This window comes from Cetorhinus maximus, chromosome 21 (genome assembly GCF_964194155.1).
Source record: "Cetorhinus maximus chromosome 21, sCetMax3.hap1.1, whole genome shotgun sequence".
Lineage (NCBI taxonomy): Eukaryota > Metazoa > Chordata > Chondrichthyes > Lamniformes > Cetorhinidae > Cetorhinus > Cetorhinus maximus.
In genome coordinates, this window is record NC_135899.1 from 21,305,945 (window position 1) to 21,325,723 (window position 19,779).

Below are 19,779 nucleotides of genomic sequence, written 5' to 3' on the forward strand. Positions count from 1 at the left end.
AATATTCAAAAACACCTCTGTTTACGGACAGATGGCAAGAAAAATAAAGGAGTTCAGTTTGCCTCCCTCCTCTATCCATAACAGGATTGTTTCTTTTCTTGTTATATATAAATGACCTGGGCTTGGAAATGGCTTCTTTTTGTGCTGTAAAATTCTATGCTTTTAAAGAAATGGAGTTTACGGATGCCACTTCCATCTTTACCCTTACAGAGTGGTATATAATAATACCAGACAGTGAGAAGAGAATATTCCCATTGCCATACAATTTTAAAAATTGTGACCGAAAGTCAAAGAAGAGGGATGTTCTGGAGAGGGGTGTATGCTAGGGAGGAGATAATGGGGGAGCACAGATGCACAAGGTCACTGAAAGACTTATTCGCACAACTGTGGAATGCATAAAAAATTGCCATTATGCTTCAATGTCCAATTTATTGAGCATAACATGGGATTAATATCTGTACATAGCACAATAAAAAGTAACTGTCTTTCAGTGAAATAGTGTTGTTATAGATGATAGGTGAACATGGAAACAAAATTTAATAATACATAGGAAAAATATCTAGAAGACATTTCATGACATGAAAATCAGGAAAAGTCAATGACTGATAGGCATAGTGGAGTACCAATACATTATAGTCGCTCCCAATGCGATGTGGGTTCATAGGACTATACATGGAAAGCCCTCACTGTCAAAAGCACACCTATCAACTCGCACGTCAATCAATTCGTCCACACGGAGGTTCGACGGTGTCATGTGGCCACGTCTCAGCACTTCTTTGAACTTCACTCCAAGCACAAGTTAATTTTTACTTACTACCCATTCCCACTCTGTCACTGTCTGCATGACATGTCCTGGCTTTCATGGCTGGGCTACTTGTCAGATATTTAGACTGAATAATACGGTCATGCACCAAGGGCAGGTTCTGCACCCGGAATTCAGTGGCGTTCCGACTTCCAGGCCCGCCATCAGTGCACGCCCAATAGTATGTTAAGTGCTGTGAATTAATTACAGAATGCCATCCCACCCAATGAGTGCTGGAGGGCGGGATGTCCGGTCTCTGAGGTGCAGGCCATGGCCCAGAACCAGGTGACGGCCAGCACTTTAAAGGGTCCCCTGGCACGGGACAGTGTCAGGTCACCCATCAGACGATCAATCGAGTGTATCTACTATACATAGTGAAGATTAGTGCATTTTCCATTCTGGCCAGGTAAGTCGATTTAAGTTTTAGATAATCTCTACCAACCATGTCAATCTTCATAGGCAGCAGAAATTTTAAAAATCAGCAAGTCTTCCAACTTTAACATGTCATCAAAGAATGTTCCAACTGACAATGTAAAGCATAGCAATGGAGGGAAGCCCAAGATGACAACAACATCTTGTATTCAAATAGTGCCTTGAATGTAATATCTCAAGGCATTTCACAGGAGAGTTGTAACTTAAAATTTGACACTGAGTCACATGATTGTATGGAAGCGTGCAAGAGCACGTTTTCTCTCACTCGCTCACAAAGATTATGATCGAATCAGCAAAAGATTATGTGCTTTAGCTTAAAACAGCTAACAAGAGTGGTTATTGCGGGTTCTGGTTCCCCATTCCTCAATGCACTCCCTAGCCTGATGAGAGCTGAATTCTGATGCAAACTGCCAAACATGTAACAGCTCACTGACCATTTCAGGGAATGGATAAAGTTTAATCTGTAATACTGTATTCTTAGTAGCTGATACTTTATTTGGTCATGCTGCTTACAGAATTACAAAAGACCACATCCCTGAACTACACGGTCAGTGAATGTTGGATACTGCTAGCTTATGACAATTGTCAATAGCTTGCCTGTGGCTTCTCGTTTCTTAATTGCACAAGCTGCAAGAAATGACCAGCTTTAATGACTGACTGTTCATTGGAGTGTATAGTTCCAAGCGAACTGAGAGAAATACAATCCTGAGGGACTACAACGTATTTGCAGTTAAAAGAGATCAACACCCAATCAATGTGGTATTGGAGCTAATTGGGATCATAGCGTGAAGCTTTCTGTTCAGTACGACTTCATATCTCACCCTGTTTGGTAAAACAGAATAATCCCTCTGCACCCGTTGCGTATTGAGATATCTGATCGTCTTCCAACACAGCAGCACCCTTTGTAAACTTAAAACCAGTAGGTAAGACCGTTAATACTTTCTCTGTTTCAATTATTTGAGAAGAATACCTTTGGTTTTAGGTCAAGTTTCTCTGTCGCTGATGAACAGAGGGCTTGAGGGTAATTGTAACCTAACTCACTGGGCAGGGAAAACAAGTGATTGTGTAGTATGCTGGTTTTGCATCCAGATCAATTTACACCCATTAACCTCAACAGAGAGTACAATCAGGTAGAGTGTAAAGCCAACTCTGGGCCCACCCTTCTACCCCAACACTGTCAATTCTCCAACAGGCAGGTTAGATCACCAAATCCTGGGACAATGCAGACATTGTAGTTAAAGAGGAGAAGTGTGAAGTATTGGATGTGATAAACAGAGGGAGAGAGGAAATATTAAAGGGATTAACATCCTTGAAAGTGGATAAATCATCAAGGCAAGATGAAATGTACCCCAGGCTGTTAAAAGAAGCCAGGGAATAAATTCTGGAGGGTCTGACCATCATTTTCCAATCCTCACTCAATACAGGTGAGGTGCCAGAGGATTGCAGGTCTGCTAACGTTGTACCTTTGTTTAAAAAAGGGAGCGAGAGATAGACCGGATAATTACAGGCCAGTCAGTCTGACCTTGGTAGTGGGCAAATTATTGGAAGTAACAGGGAGGATTGATGAGATTAGTTCAGTTGATGTGGTCTACATGGATTTTAGCAAGGCTTTTGACAAGTTCCACAGGGCAGACTGGTTAATAAAATAAAAGCCCATGGAATCCAGGAGAATGCAGCAAGCTGGATACAAAATTGGGTCAGTAGCAAGAAACAAAGGGTTTCCAGTGGGGTTCCGTAGGGCTCAGTACTAGGTCCCTTGCTTTTTGTGGTATATATTAATGAATTGTAAGTAAATGTAGGGTGAATAATCAAGAAATTTGCAGATGACACAAAAATTGGCTGTGCAGTTGGTAGCGAGGAGGTTGTTGTAGACTGCAGGAAGACATCAATGGACTGGTCAGGCAGGCAGAAAAGTGGCAAATAGAATTCAACCCAGAGAAGTGAGGTGATGCATTTGGGGAGGTCAACCAAGTCAAAGGATTACACAATAAATAGGAGGATACTGAGAAGTGTAGAGGAAGTGAGGAACCTTGGAGTGAATGTCCACAGATCCCTGAAGGTACCAGGACAGATTGGTAACGTGGTTAAGGCTTATGGAATCCTTTCATTTATTAGCTGAGGCACAGAATATAAAAGCAGGGAGGTTATGCTGGAAAGTGTAAAACATTAGTTACGTCATACCTTGAGAACAGTACTATGTGCAGTTCTGGTCACCTCTTCACAGAAAGGATGTAATTGCATTAGGGAGGGTACGGAGAATATTTACGAGGATGTTGCCAAGACAGGAAAATTGCAGCTATGAGGAAAGATTGGATAGGCTGGGGTTGTCCTCCGTGGAACAGAGAAGGCTGAACGGAGATTTGATTGACATTAACAAAATTGAGAGGGGCATGGATAGAATGGATGGGAAGTGCCTATTTAGCAGAGAGATCAGTGACTAGACGGCATTGATTTAAAGTGATTGGTAGAAGGATTAGAGAGGAGATGGTGAAAAAATGGTTCACCCAGAGGGGTCTGGAACTCACTGCCTGAAAAGCTAGTAGAGGCAGAAACCCTCAACTCATTTAAAAGGTGTCTGGATATGCACTTCAGGTGCCGTAACCTGCAGGCCTACGGACCAAATGCTGGAAATTGGGATTAGGCTGACTGGCTCATTTTTCGGCTGGCACAGACACAATGGGCCAAGTGGCCTCTTTCTGTGCCGCAAAACTTCAACGATTCTAAACAGAACTACAGTCAATTGTTTTATACTAAATACTTTCTATCCAGTACATTAAATGTGGTTAATTTTTCATGTTTGTTGTCTGATTTCTTCACACCCAGGTGGTTTATTGAAATGCGTATCTGTCTTTGTTGGCTTTCCCTCGATTCGAGGGTGACATCTACTCAGGGATGCGAGTTTCTGCCATGTCATCAACAAACCCTCCAAAATGTGAATTAGATGATGGGAGATCTGTGGTTTCTCAATTCCTTCCCCCAGTCTCTTATTGATAAGTTAATATTCTTCTCTCCTAGAATATGTTCTTATTTTACTCATATTCCCCCATTGAGCAGTGCATCCCCTGGTTAATATTGGTCCTGTTCATCACTGACCCAGGTAAGAAAATGTCTGCTTAAAATCGAGAGTAAGTGGAACAATACATTTAAAGTGTGAATATTGCGTTCTGTAATGAAACGTCAGTGTACAAGAAGCCTCAGGCAGATTGGATGTTGATTGCAACGCACGAGCAGGAATACGGACTGTAATCATACTCCCGCAGAACCATTCCAACAGTATGATGTTTTGTGTTCCAGGTCTGGGACAGGCTAATGGGAATCTGCAGGTGAATGGAATTCTGGGACAGTCAGTCACTTTACCGGTAAATTTACCATGGACAGACCCTTTGATAATTACCTGGGACTTCAGAAACTCATCCACGGCAAAAAAGGTTCTTGTATGTACAAAAACTCAAAACAACCCAGCAGAATATAACAATGACCTTGGGCAGAGGGTCAGGTTAAACCTCAGTGACTACAGCCTGGAAATATAGACCCTAATAAAAAGTGACCAAGGTCAGTATGAAACTAATGCAAGATCAGAACAGGACGTTCACGAAGAAGTGGTGGAACTGCGAGTTTATGGTAATCACCTTCCTTGTGTCAGATCACTGCCCTGATCCATCAAATCAAGCAGGGTAAAAGTTACAGAAAATAGGAATGTCAGTCAGGAAGTTCTGGGAATGAAATTAAAGTAAATCTGCGCTTATTTAAGATAACCATTATTAATTACTTTGGGATTAACATTTGGAATTTAAAATCTCTGATGATGAAACTCAGTTTGCTTATGGGATATTCACAGGAAGGAACATTGACAGGATCACTGAGTCTACATATACAATAGTTTGACAGACTGTCAGATTAGTCAATCGGTGTGGTTTTTTGCTTTCTTAATATTGAGACTAGAGAGTGATTCTAAGTCCCTGTATATTATACTGAAACCCCTACCCCACCCACCCACATGATATGAATTTTCAGTCAGGACAGATGGGGACCATGATTATGACTTGCAGCTCTATTGCCTAATTAGATTCAGAAGTGTGCTCTGCTTGTCTGGTCTGTTATGTGACGAAAAGCCAAGAGCTCTGGCAATATCCAGGCCAATATTCCTCCTTAAACCAACATTACCAAAATCATATTAACTTGTCATTTGTCTCATTCGTCAGCTCCTATGATACCTAGATTAGCTACAGAGTGGCTCCATTTTAGGGCACTTTCTCCCTCACTTACCTTGAAAGGCATCCTGCTGCTGTGTTCAAGTTGGAGGCAACTCCTAGTTCCAAAGACTGCCCACATCCTTAATAGCCCGTTGGCGGCAGGTGTGCTTGACAGCGTGAGCGGACAATACAGCGAGAAGGCAAAAAGTCAGTTTTACGTGAAATCAGGTCGCGACCGTCTGCTCTGCCTATCAATGGCAGGCCACATTTCCCATCGCCACATGTCGGGAACCTAATTTCAATACTTTAGCATCTCATTATAAGCTCTGCTCGCTGGAATCATCCCCCCGCATGTCGGATCATCCGAGCATGTGGACATGTTTCACAACTGTACATAAGCGATGTGCACCTGGCGAGCTGCACTTCACTTGGGACTTCGAGGTTTGCCTCTACCTTGCTTCAGTCAGCACTTGTGGTCATCAGCGCGAGGCTTCACAGGCAGCACCACATCATTTTTAGGGGTGGGGCTCATGGGCAGGTCTGTACGTACCAGGCCAGCGTAAGGTGAGGGTGGCTTTTCAATAGCTGCAGGGCTAGGGCTTACTTGGGGAAAGGGGTGAAATGGCCTCAGGCAAGAGAAGAATCTGCAGGGCGAGGACTGTGCTGGGGAAGGAGGGGATCTCAGGGTGTGTGTAGGGCACATGTTCATCAGTGCAAGTGGCCTCAGATGATGAGGGCTGAGGAGGCAGTCTCTAGAGGAGATGAGGACAGATGGAGATGTGAGGGTGTGTGTGAGACAGTGAGTGGTGATGTCCCTTGAGCTGGCAGTGAGTGAGATGTCAGTGAATGTGTGATGGCCTTGTGAGTATGTGAATTTAGACTGATGAGATGGTTACCTTACCCTGGCAGCACGGATGAGATCACTCATCCTCTTTCTGCACTGCATGACCAGCTTCTTCTGTGCAGCGTTGGCACTGACCACCACTGTCACCGCCTTCCAAGCCAGCATGGTGAGATTGATGGACCTCCTATGGTCAGAATGGGGGTGGAAGACTTCATGATGCCCTTCCAAAAGGCATTCCAGTGACAGGGCATTGAACTCTTCTTGGCTTTCAGGGCCATGTCTTTACAGGAGCAGTCCTGAAGCTGCAAGCATTGAGAACTGTGTGCACGGCTGCAGTTTAGATATGGCACCCAGTGTGAGGAAACAGTGAGGTAACAATTCAGAAGACGCCCGCCAGTGAGACAGTGTGTTTCCTGTGGCTGCCTAATTTTTCACACCCGCTACCACACTTAGTGTAATTCTGGACAATTCCACCCAGTGAGCTCACCCTTTGGTCACTGATTGGCCAAATTGGGGAAAAATCACAGATGAGTGACTGTTTCCCATACAGTGCCAGCTTAGGACCCTCATTTGAGGCCAACGGCTGGTTGCTGATGCCTGCAGAGAAAATCCTGACACTTGCGTCACATCATTGCTTTTCTCCTTGAAATTGAGGGAGAGTAGAAGTTACAGAGAGTGGGAATCTCAGTGATGAAACACTGGGAATGAAAGTCAAGTTGATTTGCAATTATTTAAGTTAAGCATTCTTAATTTAGTGAAACTAGAGAATGACTCCAAGTTCCTCTGCATGACACAGAAACCCTGCCCACCCACATGACATGAATCTGCAGTCAGGACAGATGGAGACCAATGACTATTACTTTGCAGCTCTATTGCCTAATTAGATTTAATCCAGGGCCCTGACTGCCAGGTCTGGTATTCAGGCAGATGTTGAAGATCACACTGAATTATCTGAAGAAAATCAACAAGCTCTGATATTCTGGCCAATATTATTCCTTAATCCAACATCACCAAAGTTAAATTAACTCATCATTTATTCTCATTTGTGGGTTCCTGATGCGTGCAGATTAGCTGCAGTATCCGCCTGCATAACAACAGTGACTGGGCTTCAGAGATATCTTTGGGGGTCAGAGAGAAATTTACAACATTTTTTTACCCAAATGGGCCATGGTTTTTAAACTGTTTTTCACCTCTGTGAAGCAATCTCATGGCTTTGGGTGGAGTAAAGGGTGTATATATTGGGATACATACAGTATAATAATTATACAGGATGGGTTGGATTGATCAGAAGGCCTTTTCCTGTCCAGCATTACTAGTATCTTTGTAAATGCTTTCAATGTTTCTGAGGAAAGTAACAAGATGCTGGATATGTACAAATTACATTTTAAATAGCATTTTAAAAATCTGCTCACCCCACATATGCACCACTCCACCCTGCTAACAAGATTTTATTCACTTTCAGAACGTGTATCACATCCGAGAATACAACTGATCAGCAGTGTCTTCTCTGATGGAATCTGTAACGTTAGCCTGAGCGGTTCAGTGGAAAGTGGCAGTGACCTGATGTACAGCTGGTGGACAGGAGGAGAGCTGGTCACAGCTGGTGGGCCATACATTGTGACCGGCAGTGGGAGGGAACTCAGTGTGTCCATAAATCTACACAAAACCAGCACAGTTTACAAGTGCACAGTGAGAAACCCTGTTAGTGAGAAGACTTAGAACGTGGACCTCACAGGGCCCTACTGTAAGCAACCAATTAAGCTTATTTCATAGGTGCTAATGGAGCCGCGACTCCAATTAATAATTGAAATACAGGAATGGTTGTCAAATATAATTTGAGTTGGTAGCTTTTATTAACTCAGAGGGTTGATTTAACATGACCTTGCAAATTAAACATCTACGCAATTTAAACAGGAAGTTACAAGTTCACCTTGGGTGGTATTACGTTGGCCACCCATTACACATCCCATTGGATATTCAGTTCCACTGAAGCTGACAAAATTGATTACTAAGCAGGGCGCATACGGGAGTCCAATGCAATACTATTTGCAAAACTGCCCAAGACTAATTTCTATTGCCAGCTAAATGTTTCCAGATTATTCTGCAACAAAACCTAGCAATCATCAATGGAAAGGATCATTTGACAGGTTGTAAAACAGGCAGGAGATCCACTGGTGCCAGTTTTCTGCCAGTGATGACAGTTAAAATTATCCTATCTTAGAGTGTCAGCAATTAAAATACTCATTATAGATATTTTCAGTGGATATATTGCCATTATACAAAATATTGCAGTAATATTAAGCTTGATTATTGATCCCACAGCAAGGGATAAAAATCAAAGAGTAACTTATGGTCCCTTTTGTGTATCTTTCTAGTCAGTGGAAAAGAGAAGGTAGATGGCACTCTGCACTCAGTTCAGATCCTGGGAATACGAGCTGTGATATTCACGATCACTCTCATCATCACAATCACTGAGGTCTGTGTTTGGGAGCGAAGAATAGTTGAAGGAAACTAAAGTAAAAGTTTGTTGTATGTATGCAGATTAACTGCAGTGTTCACCTGCATAACAACAGCGACTGGGCTTCAGAGATATCTTTGGAGGTCAGAGAGAAATTTGCAAGAGTTTTTACCCAAATTGGCCAGGGTTTCTAAACTGTTTTTTGCCTCTGTGAAGTAGTAACATGGCTTTGGATGGTGTTGAAGATGTATATATTGTGATACATAAGGGATAATAATCATATAGGATGGGTTGGATGGGTTGTTCGGAAACAATCTAGTTTGTCAGAGGAATCTCTACACATTGGAAATTTACAGGAAAAATACAGTAACCTTTGATGGTTAATGTTCAAAGATACTGACAATAGGACTAATACAGCCACAAGCCCAAGTTTATTCTTTATGCTTCAGCTGATCATGACCCTTGAACCTGGAGATCACTTCAACATCATTCCCGTGTGTCATATGTAGGAGGCAGATTAGAAAATGGAGAATATAAAAAATCATGAAAGAAGGATAATATGTTTAGCCCTTCACAGACCTGGTACAAGATGCCCTCTCATGCTCTCCACCCAAAGCATGCTAATTCCTGTATAGAGGTCCTGCAGACTGTCTCCATTCCCTCAACAGACCCTCTAAAAAGAGTCTCTACCTAAACAAATGCAATTTTTTTGGGAAGGTTCCGTAGGTGAGCCCAGCATAACCATCAAAATTTCATGCTTTTTTTCATGATAATAATAGCATCTGTCAGAACCCATGGTGAGATTCACTGTTTGTGTATAATGGTAATCTGCTGTTATAATTCTACAGGTAGTGAGATATGTTTTACAAGTGCATGTAACCTTGGACTGTACAGAGACAAATGAGTTGGCTTTCCTCGAAACAACAACTTAGACTTATATTGCTCCTTTAACGTAATAAAACGTCCCAAGGCATTATAAAACAAAATATGACACCGAGCCACATAAAAGATTAGATCAGATGACCAAAGGCTTGATCAAAGAGGTAGATTTATGGAGCGCCTTAAAGAAGAAAGTGAGGTAGAGAGGAGGAGGTGTAGGGAGGGAAGTACAGAGCTTGGTTCCTGTGCAACTGAAAGGTCCGGCCACAAATAGTGAAGCAATTAAAACTGGGGATGCCCAAGAAGCCAGAATTAGAGGAGTGCACATTTTTCAGAGGGTTGTGATCTGGAGGAGATTACAGCAATAGAGAGAAACAAGATGATGGAGGGATTTGAAAACAAGGATGATAATTTTAAAATTCCCTGGAAGTCATTGTGGCTCAGTAAACACAGTAGTGATAGGGGAACGGGGCTTTGTGCAAGTTAAGACAGGGGCAGCAGTGATTTCGATGATCTCAAGTTTACATAGAATAGAACGTGAAAGATCAGCCGGGAATGTTTTAGAATAGTTCTGTCGAGACATTAAAAAAAAAATGGATGAGTGTTTCAGCAGCAAAAAAGCTGAGGCACGAGTTGGATGATATTACAGAGGTGCAAACAGGCGATCCTGGCGATGACACAACCATGTGGTCAAATACAATGGCATGCTGTGATCGATTTGGTCCCGGTTCAGACAATTGTCAGGAGGAGCAGGGAGTCAGTGACAGTGGAATGGATTTTGAGGTTGGGGGCAAAAACAATGGCTTCTGTCTTCGCTAGATTTAGTTAGGGGAAATTTTTCCTCCTCCAGTAGTGGACGAGCAGCCTGAAAGACTAGTGACAGGAACGGTGTTGAGAGAGATGGTAGTGAGGTAGAGCCGGGTGTCATCAGCAGGCATGTGAAACGCCATTGGTTGGAGCACAACAATTTGAGAGAAAGAGCACTGGAAAAGGATGAATCTTTGACTGAAGGAGGGGGCAGTGCAAGGGGCAGTGGGGGGGGGGTGGGTAGGTCTGTACCAACTCTGCAGTGTATGGCAGGAAGTGGGTGCTGGTTTATGGGTGTTAACCTGCTGAAGACCTGAGCGCTTGGAAAAAAAGGATTTTTGAAAGTTGCACTGCTCCTGAGTCAACTGTCAAGGTTTGGTTGCGGGCACTTGAGTAAATTTCTAATAGTTAACCCGGGCTATGGTAGTGGTGGTGGTGGGGGGGAAGTCTGCAGGCTGGTAAAACCCGCCTGCCAATGTTTCACATCCCTGATGCAAAAAATAGCAACGTCGTGGGTTGAAACTCTTAGTCACAAATTGAATCAGACAACAGCAACAGAACAAAAACAGAATTACCTGGAAAAACTCAGCAGGTCTGGCAGCATCGGTGGAGAAGAAAAGAGTCGACGTTTCGAGTCCTCACGACCCTTCAACGGTCGTGAGAACTCGAAACGTCGACTCTTTTCTTCTCCACCGATGCTGCCAGACCTGCTGAGTTTTTCCAGATAATTCTGTTTTTGTTTTGGATTTCCAGTATCCACAGTAGTTTTTTGTTTTTATACCAGCAACAGAAACTTTGAAATCTGCAATGATATGCCTCAACAGTTGAACCACTGACTTGTGGTGCTTCACCGCCACACACAGGAACCAGATGGTACTGCAGCTCAGCTTACCCAAGCTCCACTTGCAACCAAGCAGTGGTTCTACAGCAAACTGTAATAAACATACTTCCAGCTCTGGAGTGTACACAGCAGAAATGATCTAATGGTGAATTTAGGGTCTAATGCAAATCATTTCCCACCTCATTTTTAAGTGATTTATTTTTTATTTGTGTACCAGTAAAGAAAACTTAGACAACTTCCTAGATTTTTTTCAATCTTAACTGGAATGTCTAAGATCCGCAGTTTGTTTCAGCCTGAGTGAATGGTTGGAAGGAGAATGAAATCAGTGCTTGGAGAAGCATAGCTAACAAGGGATAGATTTGTTAAGGAGAAATTGTGTTCCTTTGAACTTCACTCTGAGGTCAAATTATATTTTACCAACTACCCATTCCCACTCTCTCACTGTCTGCATTAAGTGTCATGGTTCTCACTAACGGGCTGCTTATCTCAGCTAAATGGCCTAAATCTAGGTCTTCAAGGGTTGAGTGTAAACCTCTTCAATGCCCAGTGCAAAATTGAGTCATTGATAAAAAATAATCTGGAATCTGGGTTTGCTGTGTGAAAGTTAGCGACAATGAAGTTTCCTAAGTATGCAGGAATTCCTAACAACAAATGAAATACTGTTGCACGATAGAGTTAAAAGTGAATGCTCACTGGGTTACGCAAACAGCTGGATCTGCACACTTGGACAAATTTTTCAGCAGTACCCACATTGCAAAACTTGTCAATAATTTGAGAACAAGAGAACCTCCTGGACATTACAACTGATTGCTGACTCAAGATTGAGCTCCAACAAAAGTAGTTGAATGAGTTTTGTGTCCAAATGCAAGCAGAGTTCCCCAAAAAGTCAGACAGGCCTTTTAGAATTCAGCAAGATCTACTACAATTTATCTGTGTGAAAGTAAATTTTCATCACTCACTGGAATGAACTCAACGTATCATCTGCACTTGTGTAGAACACAACTTACAACTCAACTATCATCTGTCACTCTAAATAATATGTCTCTAAGCTCAAACAACCTCATGTGACACATTAATGACGAGCAGTACTGTTTACTGTATCCATTGTTTAAGATTATATGTGTATGATACTTGGTACATTTTGGGCATTAAAGGGGTTATAATATTAAATCTATATCCTGGTAGGGGTACGTGGACAGGTGTTTGATCTGAAAAAATATATGCAGTAAATAAATTTGAGTCTCTGATCTACAGTATTCATTTGATTGCTATATTATTAACAGGTTACATTTATAAAGCACCTCTAATATTGGCAACTGTCTCAAGGCACTTCACAGAAGCCTCATCAAATAAAAAATTTGACACAGAGTCCAGTGCTGATGATCTAAAGTTTACTTAAGAATATAAAAAAATAGGAGTAGACCATACAACCCCATGAGCCTGTCACTGCCTCAACTCCAATCTCTTGCCCACTCCTCACAGCCCTTGACTCCCAGACAGATCAAAAATCTATCTTTCCAGGATTTGAATATGTTCAGTGATGGATCATCCATAACCCTCTGGGATAGAGAATTACAAAAATTCAGAACCCTCCGAGTGAAGAAATTCCTCCTTATCTCAGACCTAAATGATCGACCACCCCACCAGGGGAAACCAACCTCTGTGTCAAACACGTTAAGTTCCTTCAGAACCTTGCATGTTTCAATGAGATAACATCTTATTCTTCTGAACTGCTGATAAAACAAGCCTGATTTATTCACCCTCAACTTAGCGCAATCCTCTCATCTCAGGAACTAATCTAGTGAATGTATGCTGTACCACCTCCAAGACAAGTATATCCTTCCTTACATATAGAGACAGCACAGTACTCCAGCTGTGGTCTCATGAAGCCCCCATAGAATTGCACCAAGACTCCAGTGCTACTGAAATAAAAGCCAACATGCCATTTGTCTTCCTAATTGATTGCTGTACCTCTGCTCTTTCTATGAGTACACACAAGCTCCCTAAATTTCAACATTTAAAAGCTTCACGTTTCTATAAAATATTCTGCTCTGCCATTCTTATTACCAAAGTGAATACTATCACACTTCTGCACATCATACTCCATCTGCCAACTTGTTGCCCACTAATTTAACCCATCTATATTTCTTTGCAAAAATAAAAGCCAACTACTGCCGATGCTGGAAATCTGAAATAAAAATAGAAAATGCTGGAAAAACTCAGCAGGTCTAACAGTATCTGTGGAGAAAAAGACAGAGTTAACGTTTCGAGCCCGTATGGCATTTTCTGTTTTTATATTTCTTTGCAGCCTTATTGTGCCCTCCTCACAGCTCACATACCCATCTAGCGATAGTACCAAAGGCAGTGTTGCTTGCCCAGTGCCAGGATCCAGGACATCTCCTTGCAGCTGGAGAGGAACTTGCAGTGGGAGGAGAAGATCAAGTTGGGAGTGGTCCACATGGGGACCGCCGACATTGGTAGAACTAAGGAAGAGGTTCCGTTAACCAGGTATGAGCAGCTAGGGGCTAAATTAAGCAGAGCCACAAAAGTAATAATCTTTTGATTACTTCCTGAGCCATGAGCAAATTGGCATAGGGTAAATAAGATGAGAGTTGCATATGTGGTTCAAAGATTGGTGTAAGAGAAATGGGTTTTGTTCATGAGGCACTTGCACCAATACTGGGGAAAGAAGCTGCACCGATAGAATGGTCTTAACGTGAACAGCGCTGGCACCAGGGTCCTGGCAAATTGTAAAACTGCAGCTACAGGGAGGGCTTTAAACTAAATAGCGTGGGGGGGAATGGAGGAGGCATCCTGTTCTGTCACATATTTCACGTAAAATAACACAGTTTATTAGTTTTGAATTGGGTTTTATTTTGCTAGAGGGCATTTCAGTCCGTCCTCCATGGAACAACATCCTACAACAGAATATTGATACTCCTAACTTAAAGACCTGGGCTGTTTCAGCTTTTCATTTTTACCATGAAAATCCAGGTAAAAAAACTAGTGAGGACAAATGGAATTCAAAAAAGCCCACACATATTTGTGGGGAAAAAAAAATCTGTTTTAGTTTCACTATTGCTAAAACTTAAAACCCAATTAAGTACTTAAAATCAGAAGGTCAAACTGACTGACAACACACAATTATTTCCATTGTAAGACACAATTTTTCTGCTCATTCTCAGTTAACAGAATTTTTTTGGGTCTTACTGCTGAACTCCAACTTAGGTAGTTCTTTTTTTAATAAAAACTAAAAAGTAAATCTGCAGAATCCATGTTTATGGTGCAGCTCGTCACTTACCTCCTCAATAACGGTCAGATGTTAAAATTCTTGGGAGCAGTTGCAAACCTTGCTTCCAGCAAAGAATGCCTTTGGCGCATGCCTGAGTCAGCCTTTTATTGATGATCTCAGGCTTCAAGCAGCTTATATTGTGGTTAGCTATCAGTGTACTTCTGTCTTTTCTCCATATCTAATTAGAAGAAAGGCTGACATTTCATCCATTATAAAGAATACAATCCTCACAGTAACATGCAAGGCCCCCTTAAAAACATCCAATTCCATAGCCTTCATTTGTTGCCTCGCTGAAAGTCAGCCCAGTGACGCATGTTCATCATAACAGTGCACACTGCTTGACACAAACAACATGCAGTGTACACAGATAGTAACATGAGATTATTCAGCCCTGTCAAGCTAATCTTGCCACTCAATGAGATCATGGCTCATCTGTTCCTTAACTCCATTGTTCTGCCACAGCTCCATGTCCTTTGATCTCCTTTGTGCATATTTGTAGATCTTATTTTTATGTAAAAGATGGTGGGAAATTTCTGTTTCATTTTCTTAACAGGGAATCAGTTTTTACAGATCTAACAAGCTGACAAAAATAACAGAATTTATCAATGGTACTTGGTAAAAGTCCTTAAAGATTGGCTGTCACATCAGAAGTGCTCCATATTCATCTTCAAACAATGCCATTACATCTTTAATTTCCACCTGAACCCCTAGAGGAAGAAGAGAGGGCCTCTGTTTAATATCTCATCAAAAGGCAGTACCACTGACAATGTAAAGCACAGCACTGGAGTGTGGCCTAAGATGGCAACAACAGAAAATCGCATCTATGTAGCACCTTCAACATAATAAAAAGTCCCAAGATAGTTTATAGCAGGGTTATAAAACAAGGTTTGACACCAAGTCATAAGATTGTTTGAAAAAGTAAGGAGCAAGGTTTCTCTTACTTAACAAGGATGACAATAGGATCAGTGAAAAAGAATGTGCTTTGTTTAAAACAGATAATATCGCATTGTTTGTGGGCTCTGATTCCCCATTTCCACTTCAGTTGCCCAATGAGAGTTGAGTTCAGTTGCAAATGGCCAAACATGTAAAAGCGCAACCAGCTCACTGACCATTTCAGGGAATGGATAAGGTTTAGTCTGTAATATTCTACAGTATCTGATATTCTATTCTGAAATTCTCATTACGGAAGGACTAAAAATAAGGCTACTGTGTTCCACTGTGAGTCAAACCTGTGACCTCAGCCACCTCAAAGGACAAGGGCAGCAGATACATGGGAACTTCCACCACCTGGAAGTTCCCCTCCAAGCCACACACCATCCTGACTTGGAACTATATCACTGTCACTGGGTCAAAGTCCTGGAAATCCCTTCCTAACTCTGGGTGTACCTCTACCACATGGCCTGCAGCAGATCAAGAAGGTGGCTCACCACTACCTTCTCAAGGGCAATTACGGATGGGCAATAAGAGCTGGCCTAGCCAGTGATGCCCACACCCCGTGAAAGAATATTAAAAAACGTTGGGTACTGTTTGATTGTGACAATTACCAATAGCTTATCCGTGGCTTATCGTTTCTTACTTGCACAAGTTGCAGGAAATCATTATCTTCAACCCACAGATCTGCTGCTGGTTAGTGGAGTATATAATTACCAAGTGCTCGAAGATAAAAACGATCCAGATGGGCTGCGATGACATTGCAGTTAAACCAGAACAACACTTAATCAATGGGGTATTGGAGCTGATTGGGAACATAATGTGAAGGCTTCTGTTCAGTATGAGTTCAGGTCTCATCCTGTTTCGTAAGACAGAATAATCCCTCTGTAGTTGCTGTGTATTGAGGTGTCTGATCATCTTCCATTTGATCAGGTTTCTTTGTCATTGATGAAAAGAGGGCTTGCGGGGTGATAGTAACTTAACTCACTGGGCAGGGAACCCCAAGTGATCGTGTAGCATGCTGGTTTCGCACCCTAATAAATTTACTCCCATTGACTTCAACGGACAGTACAATCAGGTGAATGTAACAATTTTACATCCACTGTCCCCCTCCACTGATCCTCAATTTCCCAACAAGCAGGTTAATTCATCAATGCTTGGTCTTCTCAAGAAGATTGGTTCAGTGACCATGAAATATTGCCTCATCCAATCTTCAAGTTAATGCACCAGTTGCCAGAACAGGTCAGGCAATAACACATGCACCAATCCACCATACTGACTGGCCTTTTTCTCAAAGAAGGCGGCAAAAATCTCCCTGCTGAGGAACTAGGGATGATTGCAATGATTGGGTACTCCCGGGAAGGATGGGTAACACATCCCATAATATTATGAGAATTAGTATTGGATAGAAAATCCCAAATAACTGCCCCATGAGTTTCTGATCACAGTTCGTAAACATCACCATCCCTGGCCAAGACTAAGCAGAACTAGCCACAGTTCAAATGCCAGTTAAACAGCAAATTGCCAGAAATACTCAAAACAGACTCCACCACCGTAACCTGTAATAATAAACAAATTGTTTTATACTAAATCCTTTCTCTGCAATATATTAAAGGTGGTTAATTTTTCATGTTTGTTGTCTGATTTCTTCACACCAAGATGGATTATTACAATGTGCATTTGTCATCATCATTGGCGGCCATCCCTCAATTTGAGGATGACATCTACTCAGTGTCGTAAATTTCTGCAATGGTTCTGCCATGGCATCAGCAATGCCTCCAAAATGTCTATTGAATGACAGGAGATCTGAAGTTTCTCAATCCTTCCCCTGTTATTGATGTGTTAATGTTCTTCCCTCCTAGAATATGTTCTTTTTTATTCACATTCCCTCACTGAGCAGTGCACTTCCTAGTTAATATTGTTCCTGTTCATCACTGACCCAGGTACGAAAATGTCTGCTTAAAATTAAGAGTAAGCGGAACAGTATATTTAAAGTGAGATGATGCGTTCTTCGGCTGTAATGAAACATCAATGTGCGAGAAGCCCAGACAGATTGGGTATTGCTTGCAGTGCACAAGAGCAGGAATATGGACTGTAATCGTACTCCCCCTGATCCATACCAACATTCCGATGGTTTCTGTTCCAGGTCTGGAACAGGCTGATGGGAATCCCATCTCTTTGCACCTGGTGAATGGCACTCTGGGAGAGTCAGTAATGTTACCAGTGAATTTTCCATGGGCAGGACTTCAGAAACTCATCCACTGGGAGAATGATTCCAGTGTTTATGAAAACCAAAATGACCCACCAGACTGCCACAATGAGCTTCGAGAGAGGGTCAGGTTAAAACCCACTGACTATAGTCTGGAAATACAGACCGTAAAAGTGTCCAAGGTCTGTATAAAGTTAATGCAGGTCAAGACAGGCCATTTGCAAAGAAGTGACGGAATTGTAAGTTCCTGTAAGAACAGGTAATCACCTGTTCAGTGACACATTGGCCAGGATTTGACATTGGTCGGGTGGGCTCGGTGGAGGCGGGCGGGGGTTGTCGCGGAGCTGACCGCCGCCCACGACTGGCTTGGCACCGCGATTTCACACGGGTGGGCCAATTAAGGCCCGCCCAGCGTGGATCGTGAGCGGTAGCAAATACTACCTGTGCAGGTGGGGTTAGGAAGGAGAGTCAGGTCCAGCGCTCTTTCGCACATGCACGCGAAAGAGTGCTTCAATCTCCCTGAGGCATGGAGCTGCCTCAGGGAGATTGAAGCGCTTTTTAAAGAAATTATTAAAAACATCAAAAATTTAATGAAACACGTCCCCTCATGTGACTGTGTCGCATGAGATGAGACATGTCTTTATTTTCAAAATAAAGTTCTTATACAATCAGTATCAGCTTCAGGGAAGCTCATCCCGCTCGTGGATGAGGTTTCCTAAAAAATGTAAAGGCCGCTTGGCCTTTTCCCCTGCCCGCCAACCGTTAGTTAATTAGTATGTTAATGGCCTTAATAGGCCTTTCAATTATTGCACACCCACCGTACGAAATATCGTGAGACAGCGCGACGACGTTGGGACACACGCTCGAGGTGATCGTGCATCATTTTACGTTCCTGCATGTCAGGCCCACCCCTGCACACCGAGTGTAAAATTCTGCTCATTGATTCCTTAAGTCATGGCCCTGCTCCATGAATTCAGGGAGAGTAAAAGTTACTGAAAATGGGAATGTCAGTGAGGAAACACTGGGAATGAAAGTAAAGTCAATTATTTAAGTTAACCATTAGTTTTAGGTTTAACATTTACAATTAAGTTACTAATGATGAAACTTACAGGTTGATAATGTAACATTCACAGGAGGAAACATTGACAGGATCATTGAGTCTACATGTATTGTAGTTTGGTCGACTATCAAATTATTCTAACTCCGTGTTTCTTTGCTTTCTTTACAATAAGACTAGAGCATGATTCTAAGTTCCCGTGTATTATTTTCATGTTTAGAATACCATCTGAACTCAATTCAGAAGTTCTGCTATCTTTATTGCAAGTGGGATGGAGTATAGAAGTAGGAAAGTATTGCTACAACTGGCTACAGGGCATTGGTGAGAGCACACTTAAGTACTGTGTACAGTTTTAGTCTCCTAACGTAAGGAGAGATATACTTGCAATGAAAGCAGTTTAGAGAAGGTTCACTAGGCTGATTCCTGGGATGAAGGGGCTGTCTTAGGAACATAAGAAATAGGGCAGGAATGGGCCATTCAGCCCCTCAAGCCTGCTCCACATTTCAATATCATCTCTGATCTGGTTGTGGCCTTAGCTCCACTTTCCTGCCTGCCTCCCATAACTCTTGACTACCTTGTCAATTAAAAATCTACCTAAGTCAGCCTTGAATATATTCAATGACCCAATCTCCAATGCTCACTGGTGAAGAGAATTCCAAACACTAATGACCCTCTGAGAGAAGAAGTCGTTCCTCATCTCCATCTTAAACATGAGGCCTTTATTTTCAAACTCTGTGTCCTAAATCTAGATTCCCCCACGAGGGGAAACATCCTCTCAGCATCTACCCTGTCAAGCCCACTCAGAATCTTATTACGTTTCAATAAGATCACCTCTCATTCTTCTAATTTCCAATGAGTAGAGGCTATGACGAAAAGTTGAGCAGGTTGGGCCTACAATCATTGGAGTTTAGAAGAATGACAGGTCATCTTACTGAACATAAAGAGTTCTGAGGAAACTTGACAAGGTAGATACTAAGAGGATGTTTCCACTCGTGGGGGAAACTAGAACTACGGAGCACAATGTTACAAAAATGG

General features: G+C 42.2%; 1 protein-coding gene and 1 long non-coding RNA gene across 7 annotated transcripts in view; one reads left to right on the top strand and one right to left on the bottom strand.

Annotated features, from left to right (window-relative positions):
• LOC144695740 (RNA-binding protein 4B-like) overlaps nucleotides 1-19,779 on the bottom strand; it is a 117,921-nt gene that overhangs the window by 28,353 nt on the left and 69,789 nt on the right. Inside the window, exon 4 of one of the 5 annotated variants that reach the window (XR_013580005.1) lies at nucleotides 14,558-14,726. The exons of 3 other annotated variants lie outside the window; for them this stretch is intronic. Coding sequence is in view for 1 of the 2 variants with exons in the window: in XM_078566708.1 (XP_078422834.1) it covers nucleotides 15,229-15,255 (27 nt within the window). In the remaining variant the exon portion in view is untranslated. Of the gene's footprint in view, nucleotides 1-14,557; nucleotides 14,727-14,961; nucleotides 15,256-19,779 lie in introns of those variants that run through there. One more of the 5 variants, XM_078566708.1, reaches the window with a different exon arrangement.
• Nucleotides 1,849-10,963, top strand: LOC144695746 (uncharacterized). Of its 2 annotated transcripts, XR_013580010.1 has the most exons (5): nucleotides 1,849-2,157; nucleotides 4,250-4,331; nucleotides 4,529-4,855; nucleotides 7,734-7,960; nucleotides 8,647-10,963. It is a non-coding gene; the product is annotated as an uncharacterized LOC144695746 (long non-coding RNA). The 2 variants fall into 2 exon arrangements; XR_013580009.1 differs by lacking the exon at nucleotides 8,647-10,963 and having other exon boundaries at nucleotides 7,734-8,398.